This window comes from Colias eurytheme, chromosome 19 (assembly GCF_061535395.1).
Source record: "Colias eurytheme isolate Ceu_HAF_F1 chromosome 19, ilColEury1 Martin Lab GWU primary, whole genome shotgun sequence".
NCBI lineage: Eukaryota > Metazoa > Arthropoda > Insecta > Lepidoptera > Pieridae > Colias > Colias eurytheme.
In genome coordinates this window covers 9483210-9506294 of record NC_142998.1, presented here as the reverse complement: position 1 = coordinate 9506294, position 23085 = coordinate 9483210, and the positions used below count along the sequence as shown (strand labels likewise).

Genomic DNA, 23085 nt, shown 5'->3' with positions numbered 1-23085 from the left:
TAGGTGTGAACGTACTCGGCGGTGGCTTCGTGAGAACCACACTACTACGTATTAGAAGTATGTTGTGAGATAACAACACACGTGGTAATCGAAGCGCGGCCGTAATATATCAGAGTACGACGTCACTTCTCGATACCACATGTGATAAATGTTTGTCGGTGCTGTACTGTTGGACTCTTAATCCACTAAATGAGATGTACTCAGCCGATAAAAAGTTCACGCGCTCTCAGCAGGAGGGCGAGAGGACGCACCGAATACATTCCTAAAGAAATATTATTTATTTTTAATTATGCCAATGAACGCTAAAGACGTTAACCTTCGCTCCGCTTCTACATAAATATTGCGACGCTTCCTGTTCGATCGGCTTTATTTGTAAGCGATAGTGCTTCAATTGAAAGTGCGTACGACGCTGACACAGCGAAAAGCGCTCGCGCCGGGAATCCGGTCACAGGCAGTGGGTCAGTGGACCCGCACCCTGCCCCGAAGGCCATTCATAATTAAAATAACATCAACCGCGTGGGAACGAATAAATGCCAAATAGCAAGACCGGTCCGACCGGCGAATTTAATTGTTCTCGATTGATATTGATGTAAAAAGCGACCGAAACCTTTGTCACTAACGTGAACAACGAAAGCTGCGGGGGTAGCGTCAACAAAAAAGACGAATGCACGCAGACGATCGCGATGCGTCAGCGCAATGCACTCCTGTCGGTCTGCGACGCACTCGCCTGAGTATAGCCGTCTCTGTCGCTCCGGAGGCGGGAGCCGCATTCCAGTTTCCTGTCTCGTTCCTCCGGATCACACTTTGAGGAAGTGCACTGCTTACGGGACTGGACAATTGCAGCTTTGCGTACACGCGATTAGAAGGCGCAAGCTGGGCCGACGAAAAGAATCGATAGCGCGCGTGTGGTCGCGACATTTCCCCCATAACAATGAGTGATAGTGCAGCCGTCTCTTTCGCGGCGGACCTTGCGGTGCTGTTGCACCGGCCAGGTTCAATATCCCAGACCTTGGGCCGATCGAGAGTACCAACGGGCAGTTGAAACTAGTCGCCCATACCTACCACCTGCGATCGTTTATAATACCGAGTATTTTTAGCGTATCATAATGGACGACTGATCGAAACAATTACAGTTTGGAAGGGAAATGTATTTTTCCGTCGCTTTGTCGGCGGCCCGCCCGGGTCACGTTTTGACATATACGACTGCACGTAAAAAATTGTGAGTGGTTTATGATTCGACTACCAGGAAAACTAATGAAGCCGAGGTGGTCACCGTTGGCCGGCGCCGCTCACCCGCGTCAAATATATGAGCGGCCAATTAGATGTCGGCCGCATTGCGAAAATATAAATATTAGTAGAACCGACAAAGGTTTTTAATCACCGATCGCAATACGTTTTATTCCTTTTGCGGTCCAAAATTACAGGCTGCGAGTTCGATCACCTCAGCACGGTGCGCTTAGGGCAACTATTCTCTTGTGTATCGTGTGAAAAATTACAAGAGATTTTGCTCTTATTTCGCAATAAGTGGAATTCGATTTGTGTAATTTCTGCATCCGTTCGATCGAACTTCGAAAATGCAGCGGAGCCCGGTGCACGTACTCCTCGGTTATGTTACGTTGCTGATTTATTTTATAACTTTATTTTTACAGTCAAGCTGAAACTTTCCCCGATAAAAATACGTAGCAATCAGTATATTTTGAAATGTTTATCCCTTTTTTAAGACAAAACTGTTTCTCGCAGCGTACTCCCATCACTAACCTAAGCTAAGATGTTTCGTAATAGAGCTCTAAGAAAAAACGACAGGTAATGCGAAATCTCATTAAAGATCCTATGAAGCTATGAAAACGAAAGCGTTGTGCGATCGTGAGCGCATCTGCGCCAAGGTTACGTGGTAGGGGCGGCGACCGGCGAGACGGGTGTGACGTCACAGGCGCCGGAAACGATGCCCGCCTCATAGTTACGGTTACATTTTGAGATTAGAAGAAAGTACTTCGAGTGACATAGGTCAGTGCATGTCCAACTCTTTTCAATCATGATTACCTGGTACGCATTACTCACACTACACTTGCGAGTACCTACAGAGCGACCGATATAAATTCATCAAAATTAAATATCAATTTCAACGACTGTATATTTAAAATACCTGTCTATTGTAAAACAGCCTTCGTAAGTGTATTTACCTGAAATAAAGAAAAAACACATTAATAACTACATCTCAACTATAAAACCATTCAAGTTACATTTTAATGCCGTCGCAATAAAAATAAAGCTGCATTTTAATCTCTATATAACCTTTATGACATAAACAGTATTTGGTATTTACAAAATACGAATTTGTTTACTCCCAGTGGTATCTCGATTGTTACAAATGTGAAATGCGTAAACGATTCTTTTATTGACGCTAACATTGTTCGAAGAATTTAACGTTTTTTTTCTTTTATATGAAAGGAATGTAACTTTCCTATCACAAGGATCAAATCATACAAGGATTATATATATTTCTTACTAGCTGTGCCGCACGGTTTCACCCGCATTGCTCATGTTGGTCTCAGCCTTCCTCGATAAATGGGCTATCTAACACCGAAATAATTTTTCAAATCGGACCAGTAGCTCCTGAGATTAGCGCGTTCAAACAAACAAACAAACAAACTCTTCAGCTTTATAATATAAGTATAGATTAAATAACAACTTATTATGTAACCTATGACGCACATATTTAAAAAAAAATGGACTGGACTAATTCGCAACATTAAAAATAAAAATGATGCGAAGTATTTTCCTCAAGAGCGCAGACATATCGCTCGAGCGTACCTACAGAATGCACAATAAGTTTTACCTACAAGATATTTCATGCAAAAAGCTGTGAATATGATGAATGATTTAGAAGAACAAGTCGTTTATACCCGTCGCAGCAGTTAGCGTTTCCGATAGCATGTGACGCAGCGCAGTGCGTGGCGAATACAAAGTGACTCACGATATGAGCCCGGGTCAACATTAAATTGTAGGCCTATTGCTGGAACATTCTATTCATATTTGTCGCGGCTATTTCTGTACATCTTATTTTATTACGTGATGTGAGGGCTGAACATTGAACAATTCGCTATAAACTTGCTGCAAACATGTCCATTGAAATCAAAAATACTTTTCGCATGATTTCACACGAAAGAGTACTCGTAAGTAATATGCGTTTCGTTACCTTCTTAAAAACACGAAAAATTAAATTAATTTATCAATTTTTATTATTGATTCCTACCGATGAAGCAGATAGCAAAATAACGTAGCTAAAGTTGACAACCTCCAAAACGAGTCTGAAGAAGCAAATACCACACGAGCCTTATTTACGTAGATCATGTTGTCTTATTGCAACGATATAGAGCCCATTCTTCTCGATATATTGATTTATGTTGGAATTATTGGAATTATAAAGCAAAAAAGCACCGGCAAGGGCGCGCTGGCCATTCTCAGACTTTCGGCGCGGTGCGACATCAGACGGCGTCATTTTCACGCGAACTGATTAAACCTTTTAATATGTGATAAAAAGTAATGAACGAATTCACGCCAGTTGTCATTATCGCAAGGGTATAACTCAGCGTGCGCAGCAGTAAAATTAAAAACGCGTAAAGGCAACGTTGCTCGCCGACTTCAATTAGATTTCGCGAAAGGTGAACAATAAGAAATAAAATCTGATCTTTTACGATCGCTCTGTCAGCCGTCGGTCAGCCGAGATGATCGTAAACTCGGGAATGCAACGGGTTCGGAGTTGCTAAAAAACCGAGTTAACGTGGAGTCTGAAACAAAATTTGACGGGGTGCTTTATTGTCGCAAATGTAGGTCAGGCGCGTTCGACGCTCGCTTCGATTGGCTTCGCCGGAGACGACGCGACGCCCATAACAGATATAAAACAAAAGCTCGCCGACGAGCGGCAGTACTTCTAAACGCGCTATTTGCGAGAAATAGATTGCGACATACATTTTACTTATGCGGATCGCCAGCGCATCGATTGAGTGCAAATGTTGATTTCGAAACGGCGGATTCGCAGGCAGACGACGCACAAGAATACTCGCGGAATGCAAAGCGGAATCTCGTTGGGGCTTTGTTGCGGATTCCCAGACGTCGGCGACGGCGAGAGGTAAAAAGCGGTCACATGCACCGCCTTATAAATTATGAACTCCGGCGGTTATTAGTCGCCGAAATGACAGGGGCGCGGGGTTGCAGCGCCGAATGTGACACCGCTTTACCGTTACAAAACCTAGCGAGACTTGTAAAAGGTAAAAACGAGCGAAGGGCGTTAGGGTCAAATATCCAGTTGCGCGACTCCTTTCTTGCCCTTTCTTGATTTAAATTCGAGGTCGTTAGGGCCCCAACGGGAGCGAATAAGGGGATCGAGTTCGTTGAAGCTACAAAGCGACTAAATCAAAACGAATCACAATAAAGCTTAAAGAGCAAAGCTGTTTCAACGGCCGATTGCGAAGAAAGAATAATCGTCATGGCAATAAGATTAAATAAATACAGAAATCGTTGCGTATTGACATCGATCGCCGCGATATCGTTAAAGAGTGACATATTGAACCTCCAGGGGAATAATAAGTTACTTCGCGAGTTAAAGAGATGCTCACAGTTAAAAATGATTATGTAAATATGATTAATCGATTACGCAAACGTTCACAAGGCTTTCTTTTAAAAATAATATCTTGCATTCTATTAACGTCGATATATTTTATTGTTGGTCAATAATTCTTGACAGGGTTATAAATAAGGGAGATAAAGTTATTTATACCTACTCGCATCAGCGCGCTAAAGGTCGAAAGCTTCGTGAATCGTGACGTATTCAGGGTGGATCTTGATTTCGGCAGATTTCTAGCAGCTAATTAGAGTGCCTAATTTCCGAAGTGTTATTGAAACATCAGTGAGAAATGATTGATGCGGTGCAATCAAGCGCCCCGTCCTTGCAGACGTGTATTGTTTTCGTCCATTCGTTTGCTTAGAGGTCATAACCGCTTAGACTCCATTACGGACTACATAATCAGCTTAATATTTAAACAAGTAAGCTCAATTCGACCTCTACATTATTTATAACATACCTTGTTATCGTCCTGTATTTTTTGTTAAGTTCATTTGTTTGGTTTACTACTTCATACTATTCAATTTTTAAAGTGAAACTTCTTTATCGGGGTTGGAAAAAAATTTAGTGTAACATTTTTTCGTTACGCGTGACATTTTTCCGTTACGCGCCATCTTGTTTTTATCCCTACCACGCGTGATTGACGTATTTATGTAAAGTTGCATATAGTAAATTATTTTTTGAAAAATAAGGTCATAAAGAAGTTTCACTTCTTACGTGTGTACACTAGTACACGAACACATTATTTTTTTTTCAAATATGACTACTTTTAAAGCAGCTTCATAACTTGAAAAAAAAAAAATATATATATATATATATATATATATATATATATATATATATATATATATATATAGAGTACTCAGTCAGTAAATAAAGAAAAAATTAAACAAGTGAGCCTCGTATTTATTGCAAAATAAACGAAATATATACAAGGGCAGCATGAGAGTGCAGAGGTTGTGAAATTGCGTGCGACCGCAAGACATCCGGCGGACAATGCGTATGCGCCGGACGAAAGCTCGCCGGATGCACGTAATACGCAGATCGACTCTGTTTATACATTTATTGGATACTAGTGATAGCTTGTAGCGATGTCTGGTATTTTTTATGTGAATGAAAAATAAAAAATATTTTGATACGGCATCGACGAGCTATATGCATAAGACAAGCCATATAAACAGTATATGCAGGCACCAGGAGAACATTATAACATCAGAGGTATCAAATGAAGCGGTCTATCACGGCTCGTTACCGCAGAACTAGGGAAGCCATGAATGTGTGGGAGCGTAGCAGGTTTGTCTATTCTGATACCAAGACTCAGTTTCATTTGTTTTCTTTTTGCGTTGCCGGTAAGCGATCGAATGTCATGTAGTCATTATTATAATTTTACTGAATAATTACCAGCATTTAAAAAATACTTTCGAAAATTTTAAAGAAACACGGAATATATAATGTTCTTTTGTCAGTAATATCGGCTCATATTATTTTGCTGCGCCCAAATTGCTTGTAATAAAAGCATCGGCATATGTCAAAACAGTCATTTTTTGCGTTGTAAAAGAAACACCATGAAGCATCATTGTTCGATGGTAATTTCGAGAATGAATGGATACCATTCTTTTATAAATAAATACAAGTTTCAAATTCGATCACGCGATATGGTAACTTTCCGTTGCGTATCGCATATATCTCGTTGTATTTGAATTGCATCTTTATAATTTAGATTGTACATAGTTAATCCTTTAATGTATTCTATAATAAATTAATAACTATTCGCAGTATTATTCAAATTAAGATACTCAAATAAAATTGATTTCCTTAAGTAACATAGGTATAACATATAATAATTAAATAATAAATAAAAAGCTTATTCTATGAACGCAATTTTTTTTATTTGTTGGTTTACGTACCTGAAATCAGTTTCATAGGAAGGATAGGATACCATATAAGATAATATACGTTTTTTTAACAAAACCTATTTACATCGACCTTCACAACTGATAGGTTAATTGCTAACAGCTTAGCTTTTGGCAGTTTTAACTCAATGACTCATAATTACATATCTAACCAATCATACAACCTGTCATTAAGTTATACAAATAATTACTTATATACAACCAATCTAAATATTATGCTAATATAATAAATAGATTACTTGTTAAAAATCAAATTAACGCTAATCGTAGTGTCTGCTATAAACTGGTAATAATAGTACTTTTTGTTATATAGCTGTAAAATTAGGTGCAATTTTTTCGATTATACCTATACTAGCGGTCCGCCCCGGCTTCGCCCGTGGTACATATGAAAAATAGATGTTGGCCGATTCTCAGACTTACCCGATATGCACAGAAAATTTCATGAGAATCGGTCCACCCGTTTCGGAGGAGTATGCAGACTAACATTGTGACACGAGAATTTTATATATAAGATGTATTATATATACCCTTGTATTTTATTTATCTTATATTGTCTATATGTGTGTATGTTTTATTTAAAGTGAATTTATTTAACAAGGATAAAAATGAGACTAATTTGTAATTTCCCATGGTCCCACCTTCATAATAAAACTCAACAAGCTAAGGATAAAAGTGATTAAATTATTAAAAAACAAACTATACGTTTATTTGAATAACATCAATCACTGAACCATTGAGAATTTGAAGGTAATTTATTGAACCGTAAATTACCCAAAAGGTAGATAGGTTTATATATCATCGCCAAACGAAACTAAAAAATGTTATTCGGTAACGGAGAATTAAGATTAATATCGATATTTTTTGCTATTGATCCAACCCGGTGATTATGGTTTGAGGTCATTAAGACCCTCGCGTGTGACCCAATGCAGATGCAATGACGCAATGAAATCATTTTGCAGTTATAATACCGCCCAGGTTATTCATAGCTTCATTAATCGACTTAGGAGTTAGGGTGTGATACTAATGTCACCTAATTAAAACTTTTAAACAATATTTAAAATAGAGTTTGGTGATAATTACATACCTACTTTTAATGTTTTCAGTTTTGCTCATTAAACACGTTCAACCCGCTTAAGAAACATTAAAATTCATATATCGTACAAAGGTGTTTTAGTTTGCAAAATCACTCATATTCGCATCACTCATTTGTCATGTTTTGACAGTTACACAAATTAAAATTGCGATTTTAATACGAATGTATAAAATAACGCATACAGATTAAACAGAACACAATCAAGCAACGAGTATCGAAACTAACGTATTAGAATAATAAGATAATGATACGTCTGGCTAAGCGATACAGAGAATTGGCGCGTTTTTTTCCCCCAACGATGTTGCCATGTCTGGTCTTTGATTTATTCCCGCCCAGTTAACTAGTTCAAGGTTATTTTACATGTCGCGATCGTGAATGAACAGCTTTATTTTTGTTTGCAATAGGTCGTCGTTAGGTCACCAGAATGACCCGGAACGGTCGCCGTAATATTTAAAAACATCTTGTGTGTTCTCCATACCTACCAAATATTTATTATCATAAAATTTACCATTTTCGATTTCGTCCTTTTTCGTCAATTAGTGTACACAATTGTAGATCGTTATTGTATATTTGGACACATTTAATATACTATCGTCCCAATAAATTTGATTTAAAATTAATTAGGAGCGCATCATAATAAGATTCGATTTTCGAATGCAGATTTAATTGTTACAAATAATGCAAAAAAGCGATGGATGACGGCGACATTAAGTTATTTTGTAACAGAGTGCAATGCACTGGGAATTGACCGCTTTAGGATGGCAGCACGGAGGGCGCGACCAAACCACCTAATCGAATCGTAAACAATTATTATTTGTATGTTCGCCACGTGAACACTCTTAATGATTTCGTCATATAATAAGTTGATAAAAAATACAAGTGCTATTTGTCAATTTTTTAAATAACATGGACATTTTTATTCGGCTAACATAAATCAAAAGGTTCGGGACTATTATTAATGTAAAGTAAAGATACTACCTAATTACCTTTGATAAATGGCTACAAGATTATCATATTCTACTTGTATATACGTTTTTTTTTAATTAATATTAAAGTTATATGGGCATAATAAAAGAGTTTCACAATATCACCATAACAAACAACCAACACTGAATCAAACTTACATTTGTTAATAACAATACGACGATGTACTAGGTGAACATAAATGCACAATAGCTTCAAGTTGATCTTAAACTTTCCAATGAACTTCAAATGATAAATTGCGCCGATGACGCCACCGTAGGTCAGTGCGGCGAGGAATGCTGTTACGTATGCGCCTATCTATTATGACGGATTGATTGTATTTTTGTAATTACAATCACATGTAATTAATGGTTACGTCAGTTAATTCTTAATGAAAATGTATTTAATACGTTCAATTTAACTTTTAGTAATTTATTCGTCTATGATCATGGATTAACCTAAAAATAACTGTGACCTCTAATTTATATTTAAATTATTATGGTCTCGTAATAATCACCAGGAGTATATAAGAAGATAAGATACTTCATCCGAGCTCGCCGAGCTATTGGCACAAAAAATATAATTTTTCAAGTTAATCTAAATTACATATTTAACATGTGAGATCTCAATTAAGTTATCGAAGCGTGAAGTTTATATAATTGGCATTTTACTTTGGCTATGTGGGACCACCTCACTGCGTCCGCGGTGACTTACAAGTCACATTGTTAAAAAACAGGCCACCGGAGAACGTAGGCTAAGAGTCTGGTATTATGTATTAGAAAATTACATACTTTAGAATCGATTTAAAGCTGGCATTGAGTTGAATCGATGGGAACATTTAATTTTTAATATAGGATATGAAAAAATAAGAAACTTTATGAAGATAAAGAATTGCTGTTATGTGAAAACTTTTAATTTATATTTGAACATTTTATATTTGTATTGATATATGATATATGTATTAAGGTATCATTTTATATTCTAAAATTTCTTATTAATTTTGTCATTATTCGATTCATTGAACAATTCGATCGCTGGCTCTTAGTCTAAAAGTCATCGGTGTGAACATTATTTTAGAGCATGTATGCAAAATATCAAAATATCTGTCAACCGGCGGTCGAGCTTTGATCTACAGCGCAGTGACCGCCAAACCTGACTAATCACCCGGATAATACGATCCTTATCATTATTTATTAATTAAAAATAAACAATTTCTCGATACTTTATGAGAATTTTCCATTAACAAATGGGTTTGTAATTATTGTTGTTTCAAGTGTTAAAGATTATACTGAACTATAAAGCATCACAGATAAATTCAGAAAGAAGTTATTCTAGTTGATCGTATATTCAACAATATATTATATTCAGTTTTTTAACGTTTTAAGTTTAGATCTAAAGTTTGCCCTCAATAATGCCGCAATAACTTCAAACGCCAAATTCAGACTTTAGAGTTTGTGAAATCTAACGTAAAATAATTATGAGCCAGGTAATAATTCGAACCTAACCTCGATATGTCGTTCGAACTTTGACTTAAAATTTTTAATCATACAAAGCTAGTGATGTGAACACTGACATTTATGGCTTTAGCGAGAAATTAAAAACGAGGCCACTTAACAATTTCATGGTCAGAACTGTTACATTTTTTATTCATCTCAGGCATGGCGTTATTAGTTTTTCGTCTTAAAACGATAAACATCTAAATTGATTGTTCGGTTTATATGAAATAAATAGTTGAGTCGGTATCATCAAAGGCAGGACCAGTGCAACGTGACCCCGAGTGTTGTCAGAACTAGAATAGGTATGAGGCGGCGGGCGAGTTAGGAGAGGTCAACGTTAGTCGGTCAGTAACCCGATTTGTGGAAAACGTAGGGGTGGCAATTGTTCAACTTTCAAGTTAAACCCTTTCACACATTTGCTACCTAATTCATTATTTTTAGAAATAGTGTGAATAACAATTATTCTGTCGGTATGTTTCCTCAGTGTTATATTCGATCGCTAGTATCGAAAAATTAAAAGAGCTTCAATGCCGCATTGAGCTTGCGATCAAAGACAAATTGCAGGTATAAAATTGATTAGTCAACTGACGCTATCTCAATGCTAATGCTATTTATATAAAATCATTATAATGTTTAAATCTGTATCCACCTTGTTGACAGCCCTACGTGTAGAATATGGAATTAGACGATTCTGCGACGATTTTTATAAGAAAATATGTTGTCGGCATTTTAATGACAAAACGTACGATATTTGAACATCGATATCGCATATTTATTGCCTTTGTTGAACGCCCTCTTATATTAAAATCGTGATTTATTCGCATTTGCCCAAGGTGGTCTTAATTAATTGACCGTTTGTCTAACAGAATCACCTCAGTAACTATGCGGGTGAAAAATATGTGCGCAACTACATATACTTAATGCCCATGCGAGAGTTTATATTATCTCTAGGAATTCTAAGGACCTATACGTTTAAACAACACTTCAATAACATTTTATCAAATTTTGATAGATATATATATTGTAGGTACTTTGTCTTTTTATCATTCTTAGACTAATTGTAGTTGGTCAATTGGTTTCAAATAATGATGATTCTGAATGAATTTACATCGATTAGAGAATCTTTCGAAATAATTTTAGCATATCGCAAAACATTTCAGCAACTAGTCATATCCCGCGGGACCGCCCCACCAATTAAGCGAAGTGTGTTTCTGTGTCGACACTTGATCAAAAAAGTGTCTTACTAGTCTACTGAAATTTAGGTTAAGTTATATTTTTTCACGTCCGTTCTGTGAGTTCTTTAAACAACAATTTATAGACCAGTTAAAATACCGGATAAGTACCAAAAAGGAGTATTTTATACAACGTGAACTTTCACTAGTTTTCATCAGACAGTCATTTTCCAATCGTTAAACATTAAAAACAAATATGGCGGAGAACAAAGCGCGCGGTGTCCGCGCAAAAACGAGATCGGTTAAAAGTTCCGAATAAAAAAACAATTTCCAAGAAGCGTTGACCGAGTCGCCAATTATAATAAAATTGTTGTTCAATACCGCCGGCGGAGTAACCATTTAACATAATATTTAGATCTCAACAAAATCACATCAAACTTTTAAATAAATTGCACTCGGGACGGCGCAAAGGATATTTCACGAGCGTTGCCTCATAAATGCGACACATTGTAAAAACAAGTCAAGTTTTATTGTCATTTGACAATCTGACGTCATTTAAGCGCTAATTGAGTGGCCAAAAGATATCGGATATCGTTCTAAAAAAGGGATTCGAGGACTGGCTAAAACCAAATCGCTTGTCGCAAAAGGATCGATGTTCACGATGCGTCGGGCCGATTCTAAGGATTATTACCGTGGAATGCCGCTCTACAGCTCTCGCTTTCCGAGCGCCCAGCGGCCTCTGCCCGTGATATAATCGTTTTATAGTTTATTTAATTTAATACGCCCATTTCAAATGTACTTATATTGGACATTTGGAAATAATCGATGTCGTTTATTGGCAATCGATTGCTCGTCATTAGTTCAGGTAATTTTGCTAAAATACGATTCAATCATAGAGCATTTTTTTTCAATTACCTGCAAATCGGAAATTACAGGTCGGTGCAAGATGCGTGTGCCAACGTCTTGTTTTATTTTTGAGTACGCACCGCCTGAGGTGTCAATTGCTGCGTAATGGATGTAAGGAGGTGCGTTATTTTAGCTGTATTAAATTATGTTATTGAAAACGAGACGACACGCACGTTTCCTTTCGAGGCGAATATAATTTTATGTACCAGGGGCCCATGAGTTATCGAGCGATGTGATCAGTCTGTAAAAACTCAGGAGTTCGCGACGGCTTCGGCAGGTGCAAACGGCAGATGTCGGTCTCAAACATTTCGTAAAATCAACCAACATTATATTCTAAGTATGTAGGTATGTGGATTTTCAGCTCTGCCGCATTTATCTTTATATTTATTGAATTAAGCTTTTGTCCATAGTGAATAGTGATTGAAGAATGTGATCAACAGATGTGCAAGCCTTAGGTATAACCTGTGGGTATAACTTTTAAAACGTTTTTTACTACAACAGTATATTCATAGTATTATGTACTATTATTAAAAAGTGGTGTTATTACAGGTCGGGGTCTGGACAGGTGGAAATTTCGTTACCCGAAATTTTGAACGTTCATGAATTATAAATTGTTTTACGTTCGAATTTTAAATGCGATCGAATAATACGACGTCATTATTCGTGACGGCGGCACGTGTCACAACCGCAACTGTCGTGACGTTTCGTGACGTTCGATCGCATTTGCATAGCGGTCGCGATTGAACCGTTTCGAAATAGAAGAGAGGAAAACAAAACAAATTGCATTTCCGGCCACCGCCCGACAGATGGCGCGCTCGCCAACTGCCACCTTCGCAATGTACTGGAACGAACATTCCAAGTTAAGACCGCCTCTCTACGAAAGTCCCACCCGCTGCTCCGAGTCGAATATTTGTTTCTTTAATCGTCTATAAATACAGTTGTCTTTATGAAGGTGAACCTGTACGGGCCAGACTCCTTTCCTCGCGATCTTTAATTACATCGTGCGGCAGGTGGCGTATGCGCTTTTCAGCAAAAACGGGTATTCAATAATTAATGACGCGGAATAATGGACCAGCATACAAGACGAAAATCTAAAGGCGACACGCACTCAACGGCAACTCGATATCGACCATTGAACATTTTCACGAGGGAAATATCAGTTTACAACGCCACCCACTACGCATTAAGTCTACCTCCAGCAGAGTACTGCAGTCTTAGTACTTGAATCTTATAAAAATTGTTCTCGTTATCTGCTCCTTACTTAGTCATAAAAAAAAAACAATCAATAATTAATTAGCGAAACAAGTGAAATAATAAATCTATCCACTCTTCAGTGGAGTGGTACATTTAATTTAGTGATAGGTGCAGGTAACGACTGCAGGTAGGCTTTTACAAGAAACGAAACCCAACTTAATAACAGCTCGGAGCGATTGAACAGAACCTTTTCGCTCCACAAAAGGTGTTTTTACAATGCAGATAAATTCTTTTGTGAATTTCGAAATGCGTTACAATCGGCACTTCATTGAGTAGCCAGTTAATTGTTTGGTCGATTTTCTTAAGTATTCCCAGTATTGCGTCCGGTGCGTGATAACCCTGACGTCCGTAAAAGATTACGGCACGGTATAAAGCTAGTTATGAATCAGAATGCACGTGTCAGCGAGAGATAAAAATTATGAATGTCCATGAGACGAAAATTAATTAGCGACAATTTTGAATAATTGTGACTCAACGTTCTAGTTCTATCTTCCATTTTGCTTTACCCTTACAATACTCGGCCATTATAATTATCTCTAAAAATACTAACACTTGAAAATGTACTATTTCAATAATTTAATTATTATATTGCGAAATTAAACGTGTTATACCTGTAGTCATTTTAAATAATTTTGTAGTAAAAAAGCTCGTACGGTCGTACAATTCGACAGCTGTTTACTCGTGATATGAACGACAAACAAATTACTCGTCATGACCTAAAAACGAAGCTACGTGGTCTTGTTATATCCATTTATATTAAACTAGTAAAAAATTAAATACCAACAATTACTATTGAGGAGTTTTGGGAAATTTATGTTTGGAAACATTGTGTTTACGTTAATTATATGCATATGATTATTTTTTTATTTGTATCATTATGCGCTTTCTTTGTTTAAAATTCATTATTAATGTTCCTTTGATAAAACATGTTTATGACCAATTATTGTGAAAGTAATTAAATTAAATTAATCATGATCAACAATAAACCTTTTGATGATAAAATTTTATGATTCTCACGTCCCATATATGAAGGGTATTAAAAACTACTTCAATGATATCAATACTTTGGTATTTTAAGTTCTCCAAGCAACTGAAGAAGCAAATTGTAATTTTCCGTAGCAAGGAGTTTCGTTAATTCAAACATAAATCGTGCCCTGTTTAATAGTCCCTATTTGTTTCGACTTTCGACCCTTCAATTATGAAAACAGTATTGAACGTAATCGGTGATATATATAGCAAATACCATATATTATTAGCATTATTAAAGGACTAATAACGTGAATTTCTCGTAGCTTAAACGTTAAAACTTTGCCTCATTATAAGCACTTAAGAGACTAGAATTTCAGACGCTTTGTCCGTACTCTTAACCCTTCTGTGTTCAGACACGAATAAATAGCGCATTAACAACACAATACAACCGGTAACTTAATATGTACGTAACGTCAATTTGTAGTTTATATTCCCGCGCAAACAAATAAAATTCCTTAACTAGTACAACAATAGCTACTCGGCTAGGTGTTGACCGTTGCTCACGCACGTTAAAAACGTAAAGCGCAGCTGGCACTCGCGACGTTGCGCGCGGCGCGGCGACGGGAACGGCGCGGCGTTAGGGTACACGCACCAATTGTATTACTCTTACTTTCATGTTGTCTTCAACGTCGTTTGATCGTTGAAACGACTAAACAAATCGTTAGTTCCACCTTTACCTCCATACACCACCTATTACCTATATGCCAATTGAAACGATGTTTAACGATTCAGACGGAAAAAATATTTTTACAACCCAATGTTGTAATTTAAGCACGTATGTAGGAAGTAATTTACACGTTAATTTACGCTTTAATTCACAATGGATTAAGTTTTGTAATAACAGGGCACCAGGTGTTTTTTTTGTCGGCATGGTACAGCAAATAAGTCAATGGATAAGGAAGTATCCTTTCGATTTGATTACCATTACTAGCTCAGTACATTGAACTTTGCATTTCGAAAATAAAATAATATATGTATAAGATATGAATGCGACAAATGTAACTGGATTTATTATGACGTTGGTTCGTATATTAAATAATAAGAAATAATAATTTGTTATATCCCTCGAACAAAACTATGAATAGTATTTGTTTCCAGCTTCACCTGTTCAACTCGTTTATTCAGATAAAAAGCGAAAAATTTATCCTATAAGTACCGTAGAGACCATGTTAAAAATATAATTTTTTAGCAACAACAAATTATTACAACCCAATAATTGGGAAGATTACAATTTTAACGAGAAAATTTTACTTTTTATCTTATATGTAGTTGAATCGAGCAAACACATTTTAAGAACAAAAATTTACACGAATTCGTAGTACCATATTAAATAAATAAAACACGTATAAGTTCGTAATAAGCTGTCGATCAGAAATCAATTTATCACCCGTTCAATTAAAAACTTGCCGAAAGATATAATTACGCTGTCGATGTCTTGTGAAGTGACATTCAATTGACGTATTATACCTGCGATTATTCTGCTATCAATAAATTCTTCCCAACGCAAGACAGTTAGCTGCGGCAGGTGTGCGCGGCCGTTGCAAGACACCACTCCGCGGCGGCGACGGTTATAAGCAGATGGTGAAGTTAACACCACGATAAGAGCTATTTGAGCGCGTATAATACGTTTTACGTTAACTGTTATAACACCATTTACATAGGAAAATTTATTTTAAGACGTTATCGGCGTTCGCGTTTGTAAGAAGATTAATGGACATAATTATTCAGCGTCAATAAATTATTTAATAGTAAGTTATATTTCTGTAGGCTGTCATTTAAATATTTTTAAATATATCCTCATTATTGGAGAACTACAGCGGTCCATACTTACGTATAATAAGGGCACGTTATTTAAACTAGTTTTGCGGTAGGTATTGTTAAATATCAATTGTGAACGAACGACTTCGAGCACATTAGCACGCACAAGACACATGTGTTGCTGTAGCTAGGCCACATTCTTCCAGCGGCAACTTTTCGCACATCTGCGTTCTGGGGACTTTGACTCGACGGCATTAACACCGTATCCTGTCATTAAACGTACACAAGAAAACGAACGAGCATTTTTTCCTTTAATATAGTCCGCAACAAATAGATTAATCACCATCAGAAATTACTATCGTATAGTTCTGTAAGAAAATAGTCGCATTCGCTAGAATAATGAAGAAACCTAGAAGATGGACACTTATTACAATCTACGGAGTAAATCGAAATGGGAGTGAGTCTAATTCGCGGCGGCGCCTGACAGCCTGAGATGGATTGTTGTCAACATTAGTGCGGGAAGCATATCGACTTGTCGCTTTATAACACGCTTACAGACACTACACGATTGAAACGTTTTTATATACGCGACATTTAAAGGGAAATCAATCTTAAATTTAAATACATACGATCTTATTTGCCCGAGCAACATGTTGACGTTTAAGACTCAATAACTGTATAATAAATAATCATACGCGTCCACAAGTACATGCTGTAGGATGTCTGGCAACCGATTTCAGACTTAGATACCAAAGGGCTGAAAGTTCATAATTAAATGAAGAAGTGGCTTTTCGCCTCGGATTATGGGTTTATTCGTGCTGCCGCGGCAATTAGGAAGTCATTCATTAGGGTCCCTAAGTTTTGCAGACGTGGGGGTGCCGTCGCACTGTGTCGTCACGCCGTTTCTTTCGCAATCAACATCCACATTATTACATTGTCGTATCGATAATCGCCAATACAGTAACTACTAATAGATATTTTTGTTAAATTAAAAGTTTTAACAGTAATGCACTGCGCAAACAGAAGCACGACCTGTTCCAGAAACTGGCGCCATCATGAGTGACAGAGATAGACAATGTACCTTAAAATAAACCTCAAATTCATCGTCTTAGATTGCATCCGTAGATCTTATTTCCGAATGCGCGATAAGGATGCAAGATGCGGTTAGTGGCGTCCCAGAATGCATCTGTCAAGTTACACAAAAAATGGGACCATGGAATTTCGGGACGTCTCCGTGCCGGGACACATGCTCGTTTATTTTTTAACCATAGTAGTTTCATTCAAAAATTGTCAACGGCATAAGATTTGTGTAATCTTGTTAAAGTAATAGCATTTTGTTAAAAATCAATTTATTGAGTGTATTAAAATTTAAATCTGACATTAATGGTTATTTTCTGTAAATAAAGGGATCAATTTGCTATCAGTTATGCTAGCAAGACAAGTTCTAACTTCTCAAAATTTTGAAGAATATGGCTTTAACTACTCTGCATGCGTATCGTGGGAAGTTCAATAATGAGAGTAATCAGACAATCAGATTCGCTTTTAGCGCTCCATATCCGCTCAAGCGAGGAGAGTACGAGTACGCCCCGCGTGTACCAGGCGTGCAGAAGTGTGCAGGAGTTAAAGCCTTGACCCTGACTGCGGTGGCGTCGACCGGAACGCACGCTGAGCTACACTGCAAATCCTGAGTCCCTTTCGCAGTCCCACCGCATAGCTAGTGTTGTGGTCTGTATGCACTACTCACACGAGTTCTATAGTGTTCTTTAGTGTTACAACTTCATCGATTACACTGATACTTTCAAATTATTATTTTTATTTGGTAAATTGATATGATAAAAGATTCAGAATTGATTACATTATCTCCAGGTCTATATAAAATGACTTTTAGAAGTAGGAACAAATAACGAAAATTACAGCTTATACGATCTACATACACTCTTAATTTTGCCTTTTACAAGAATAATTAAATAGCTGACACGTCAAAATGAAGAGTACGATAAAAAGGTATGTATCAAATCGGGAGTAGAGGGCCGAGGGGTTGGCAGTCATTGATGCGGAACCGGTTCTCGCTAGAACCGGCTTGCGTTGACGGACAGGGATGAATTACTCATCGTCACAACATTTAGGCACTTTATGATGGTACTCTGAATACCAGACGTGATTTCTAATCGCTATGGTTAGGTTATTAAGAAAATTTATTGGAACTTTATGCGCCGGTTAATGCATAATTTATAGTTATGTGGTGGCTTTATAGATTTGCAAGAATTGAATCTGAGGATACACTTTATGTCTAAATTGAAACTTACAGTACATAATAATACCGCACCACTAAAGTGATACAACTTGAATGAGATGTGCACAACACGCTTACCCTACATATACCAAGTTACAAGATGCAAAACACCGGGCGGCGCGCCACTACAAATCAAAACAACAAACGAGCCGACAGGATCCGATCGACTCGAGACAATCGAACATCGACAATCGATAGTCGAGACTCGATATCGACAACCGGACGTGACGTCACGCCGTGTCCGCGCGTAAACTTGAGAATTTTAAACAACCTCCTTTTGGTATATTGCGTTGAACACATGTCAACGGTATAAACATAGACATTTTTATTGTTTTTGTCGTCGTATCATCTACGTATCAAAGACTATATTTCAATATGTTCGGATTATTCAAAGGATGTATTTTATATTCATGTCATAATAAAGTTTGTAGCTATAAGGTCATAATTACGTGTCGAGTTGAATTTTAACGGTCTTACGGCGAAGGTTTCTTCGTCTTTTGTTCGCGAAATCAAACACATGGCTGACTTATTTAATTAATTCGTTGTGTATGCGCCAATTTTCGTTTTATTGTTTTTATGAATCTGCATGCTAATAAAATGTTACGTAAAGTGCATATTAAAACAGTTAAATATTCATATTGGTTTCTGTAATTATAAATTTATCCTAAACCCGTGTTTCATAAACTATAAGTAACTTACCATTTGTAATGAATCAAACAATATAAATTATTATCATTATGTAAAAAAAGTTTGTAATGTAAATAGCAGATATCCAACACAATTGAAAAGTATAATCCGGAAAATTGATAATGCATTATAACAATCGAAGTCCTATTGTACTTGGGCGGTTTGTCAAATCTCTGAGCTTTCAACTGAATTCAGAAAAACGTACAAACAATAGCGGTACAAAAAAATGTTGAGATTCAACAAAGAAATGGTAAGACGTCTTTGATGCAATCATAATAACAATAGATTTAACGCAATATAAACTTGTAGGTACTTGTCAGGTACTCGAGATTAATAAAAGTCCCTTCCAGGTGAAAGAGCTCGTTGTATTGAATTTCTGCCAGTTGGATTGCAGTAAAGGAACGAATTCTAAAGATTTTTTGCTGATAGTAGGTACAAGAAATTACTTCATTCAAAATTTCTTTAGTTGTACATAATGTAGAACCTGTACGCTGCGCGGTATTGATGTGCTCTTTTTATTTAAAATTTAAATTAAATGTACTTTTTAGTTATACTGAAAAAGTTGTCTTGCCTTTTACTATTTCTTTAAAGAACTTGACTATATTTCAAGTGGTAATATGTAAATTGACTGCACATACTGTATAAAAAAGTCTAAAGTTCATATCATGTACGACAGAAAACAACTAAAGGAATGCACATTAAATCCACACAATCACAAATCAAATACGCTTTCATAAAAGAAACAGAAAAATACACGAAAGCGAAACATTGAAACATTTAAAACTACCATCTAAATATAGGCTAACCTACATTAATATTTCTGTACATGGAACCTTGTCACAACAAAGGGCGGACGTTGTTGGGAGTGTTTTAAGGCATTATTGTGGTGGAACTTACTACGACATGGTTGCAAGTGCGATTCGTTTTTTTGCACTTTTAATGCTTGCGTTTCGACTTACAAGAAAGCTTCAACGAATGTTCCTTCAATTGTAAATTTTTGTGTATTTTCATCCTAATAGGTACATAATGTCTTAACATTTATTAGTAAAATACCTATTTGATTCTATTGATTCAGGGTCAAATATTCCACAACACAATATTATTAATAAAACCGTGAGAAAACATATTATTGGCATTTTTCATTGTTAATAATTATAGATATATTTAATAAATAATTTAACTCCCAAATATAAATCACTGGCGGTCAAATATAAGAAAAAATAAACGTTCTAAAAGATTAATTATATAGGTACCTACCTCTACGAAATATATAATTTGTTAGGTTTTTATTAGAATCTAGACTGAAATTGCTAAGCCATTATTTAGATAAGTTATTACATACGTGCAGTCATCTATTATTAAACTGTCAACATGCGCACGCGCAACGAACTGCATGCATACTTTATTGCTTCTACTTATTAGTATTATTTGTGGGCATTTTTAATAATAAATATAATGTACATATAATTACTTGTAAATAAATTAAATATCGATTTGATCACAAATAATAGCATGGCTTATGAATGATACCAAAACTTCGATTGACAGGTAAATAAACTCATTTTTGAACTTTGAAAAAAATCCAGACAAATTTATTTCATACAAAAGAACATCCATTAAATAACGCTCATCTATTCCCATTTTTTTACTAATCATGGGTAGATCTAATTTTTTTCTTACGTAAATACCTGCATTCAAACGAATAATTTTACTTTGAAGTCAACCACGAAATTAACTTTTTCGCTCAAATCTAATGCACATTTAGAAAAATTAGTCTCAGATAAGGCAGCGTCGAGAGCTTTGTCGGAATTTTTTCACCCCGACCCTTTAAAAAAACCCACATCCCTTGGGACCATTTTTTGCTAACGGTACCTTTTAATTAGAAGATTCTACTTTTTTCATACACACTACACAAGTATCGACGGCGCTCATAGATAGTCATGGGAACTAGCGACATGCAATTATTTACACATTAATATTTATACGCCGAGTGCATTCTACGTGCAATAAGCTACGTACGTCTACGTAAATATCTACGAAATGCGCACTACGCGACACGACACCGCGACATATTTGCGAGGGTAAACAAACAAAAACTGACGGTTTATCTGTTTGGCGATTCCGCCGAGCCGGTGGATAGATCGAACATAACCTATATCGCACGTGCGCCCTTACATAAGGGTGGAGTGAACAGGGTAACAGCCGGCGACATAACCTCAAAGCTCAACCTACCTTGTCTGCCGACGATCTCTGCGACGTGTTCGGAAGATGGCACCGGGACGCACTCGGTCATGTTCTGCGATTTCTTGGTGCGGTCATCAGGCGGCGGCGCGAAGCCGAGCGGGCTGGCCAATGGGTTGGACGACGGCAGAGTTTCGCCGAAGTTAAGCATGCTCAGCTCGAGAGCGAGCTGAAACGCGCGCTGGTCCTCGACGAGCCCGCCTCCCAGCTCTCCGAAGAGGCTCGACGGCATTTCCACTTGTGAAGCAATCTTGGCGGTAGCGAGAGGTTGCCCTCTCGTAGTGTCACTGGGTAAAAAAAGCACGTTCGATCGTGTGGATGCCGCGTTTTGTAGCGTAACGTGCGTGCGGCTGTGTCGCGGCGCGGCGGTAGACTGAGTTGCCGGCCGGCTCGGCATGGGTAGCGCACGCGCTCTGAGGGGAGGGGGGTGGGGTGGCCGGCTGCAGCGGGCGGCCGCGGGATGCAGCTTCCGCCCGCCTAGCAGACGGCGCTCGCAGGTAACTATGCACTGCGATAAGTACATGCCTAATTAATTGCTTACATTCGCTTACGATTGTCCGTGAACTGTTGAACTGTAATTGTAGTAAATCGAACTGAGGACGCGTCTCTAAAGAGTTTCATCAAACTTAATTTTGAGCTGGTTTATGATTTATAGTGAGATAACATAATTTTATAAATACTGCTATACCTAGGTAGTTAGTTATAAAGTTTTAAGTTGAAACTACAAAATTTTCTAGCAATTATAATTATATGTATGTACTTACAATATTTTTTTTATTCTTATATATTTGATTCAAAGATAGGTACAATACAATAAATCGTTTATGAAAATTCGTAGTTAGTGCGAGAAATAAAGCTGAAAAGTGAAAACTGACTGTTAAGTGTTAACCGATTTCTTTTGGCTTTTGATTTAATTTTAAAATTGATAAATTTACTAATTTTAATTATGATTTAAATCTTAAGCCAATTTACTCTATCATTGTACTATTGTTTTATTATTGAATTTATTTTTAAATATAATTTGACTAGCAATATCATGTGTCGATATCCGAGTTTATTGTCTTTAGGGTTAAATGTAATGAGAATTAATTATTATTATTAAAATGTGTAGGTACAAGGTTTTAACACATCTGTATATTGTGGTTTTAATGACAATTGTCATTTAGTTATATTAATGCATGAATCATTTAGCAACAGCTTCACCCCTTTCAAACGAAGGGTGAGAATTTTATGTCTCTACGTTGTTATAATTATCTGAGGTGTTAAAGCTTTTAAATGGCTGTATCGTTTAAAGTGCAGTTTTCATAAACGTGTTGCAAGTTGTAAATTACAAGGTTGTAAATTATATATTTTGAGAAAATGATTACTTGACTGTTTCATGGTATTCAATTCTTATTGGATTTAGTGAAAGATCTCAACGATGCAATAGCAAATTTTTGGTTTTAATTTAACAAAGACATATTTGTAGGTTTTCTGATCTCCTATTTTATCTCGTATTTAGATACTGCTTTCCGGAATAGGTGGTAAATTAAAAATATATTGTAATGACGATTCAAAAGTGCTTCTAGAGACTAGAAGAAGAGTAATTGAATAAATAAATGTTTGAGTTTGAGTTTGAAAAATAGTAGTAACTTGTTATTTTCAGTTTTTTCGTAGGTA

General features: G+C 36.7%; 1 protein-coding gene across 1 annotated transcript in view; it reads right to left on the bottom strand.

The window, feature by feature from the left end:
• LOC149900335 (RNA-binding protein MEX3A) overlaps positions 1 to 21785 on the bottom strand; it is a 54408-nt gene extending 32623 nt beyond the window's left edge. The window contains exon 1 of the mRNA XM_090112988.1: positions 21418 to 21785. Coding sequence (XP_089969114.1) covers positions 21418 to 21658 — 241 coding nt within the window. The 5' untranslated portion in view covers positions 21659 to 21785. The remainder of the gene's footprint in view (positions 1 to 21417) is intronic.
• Positions 21786 to 23085: the final 1300 nt, after the last annotated feature.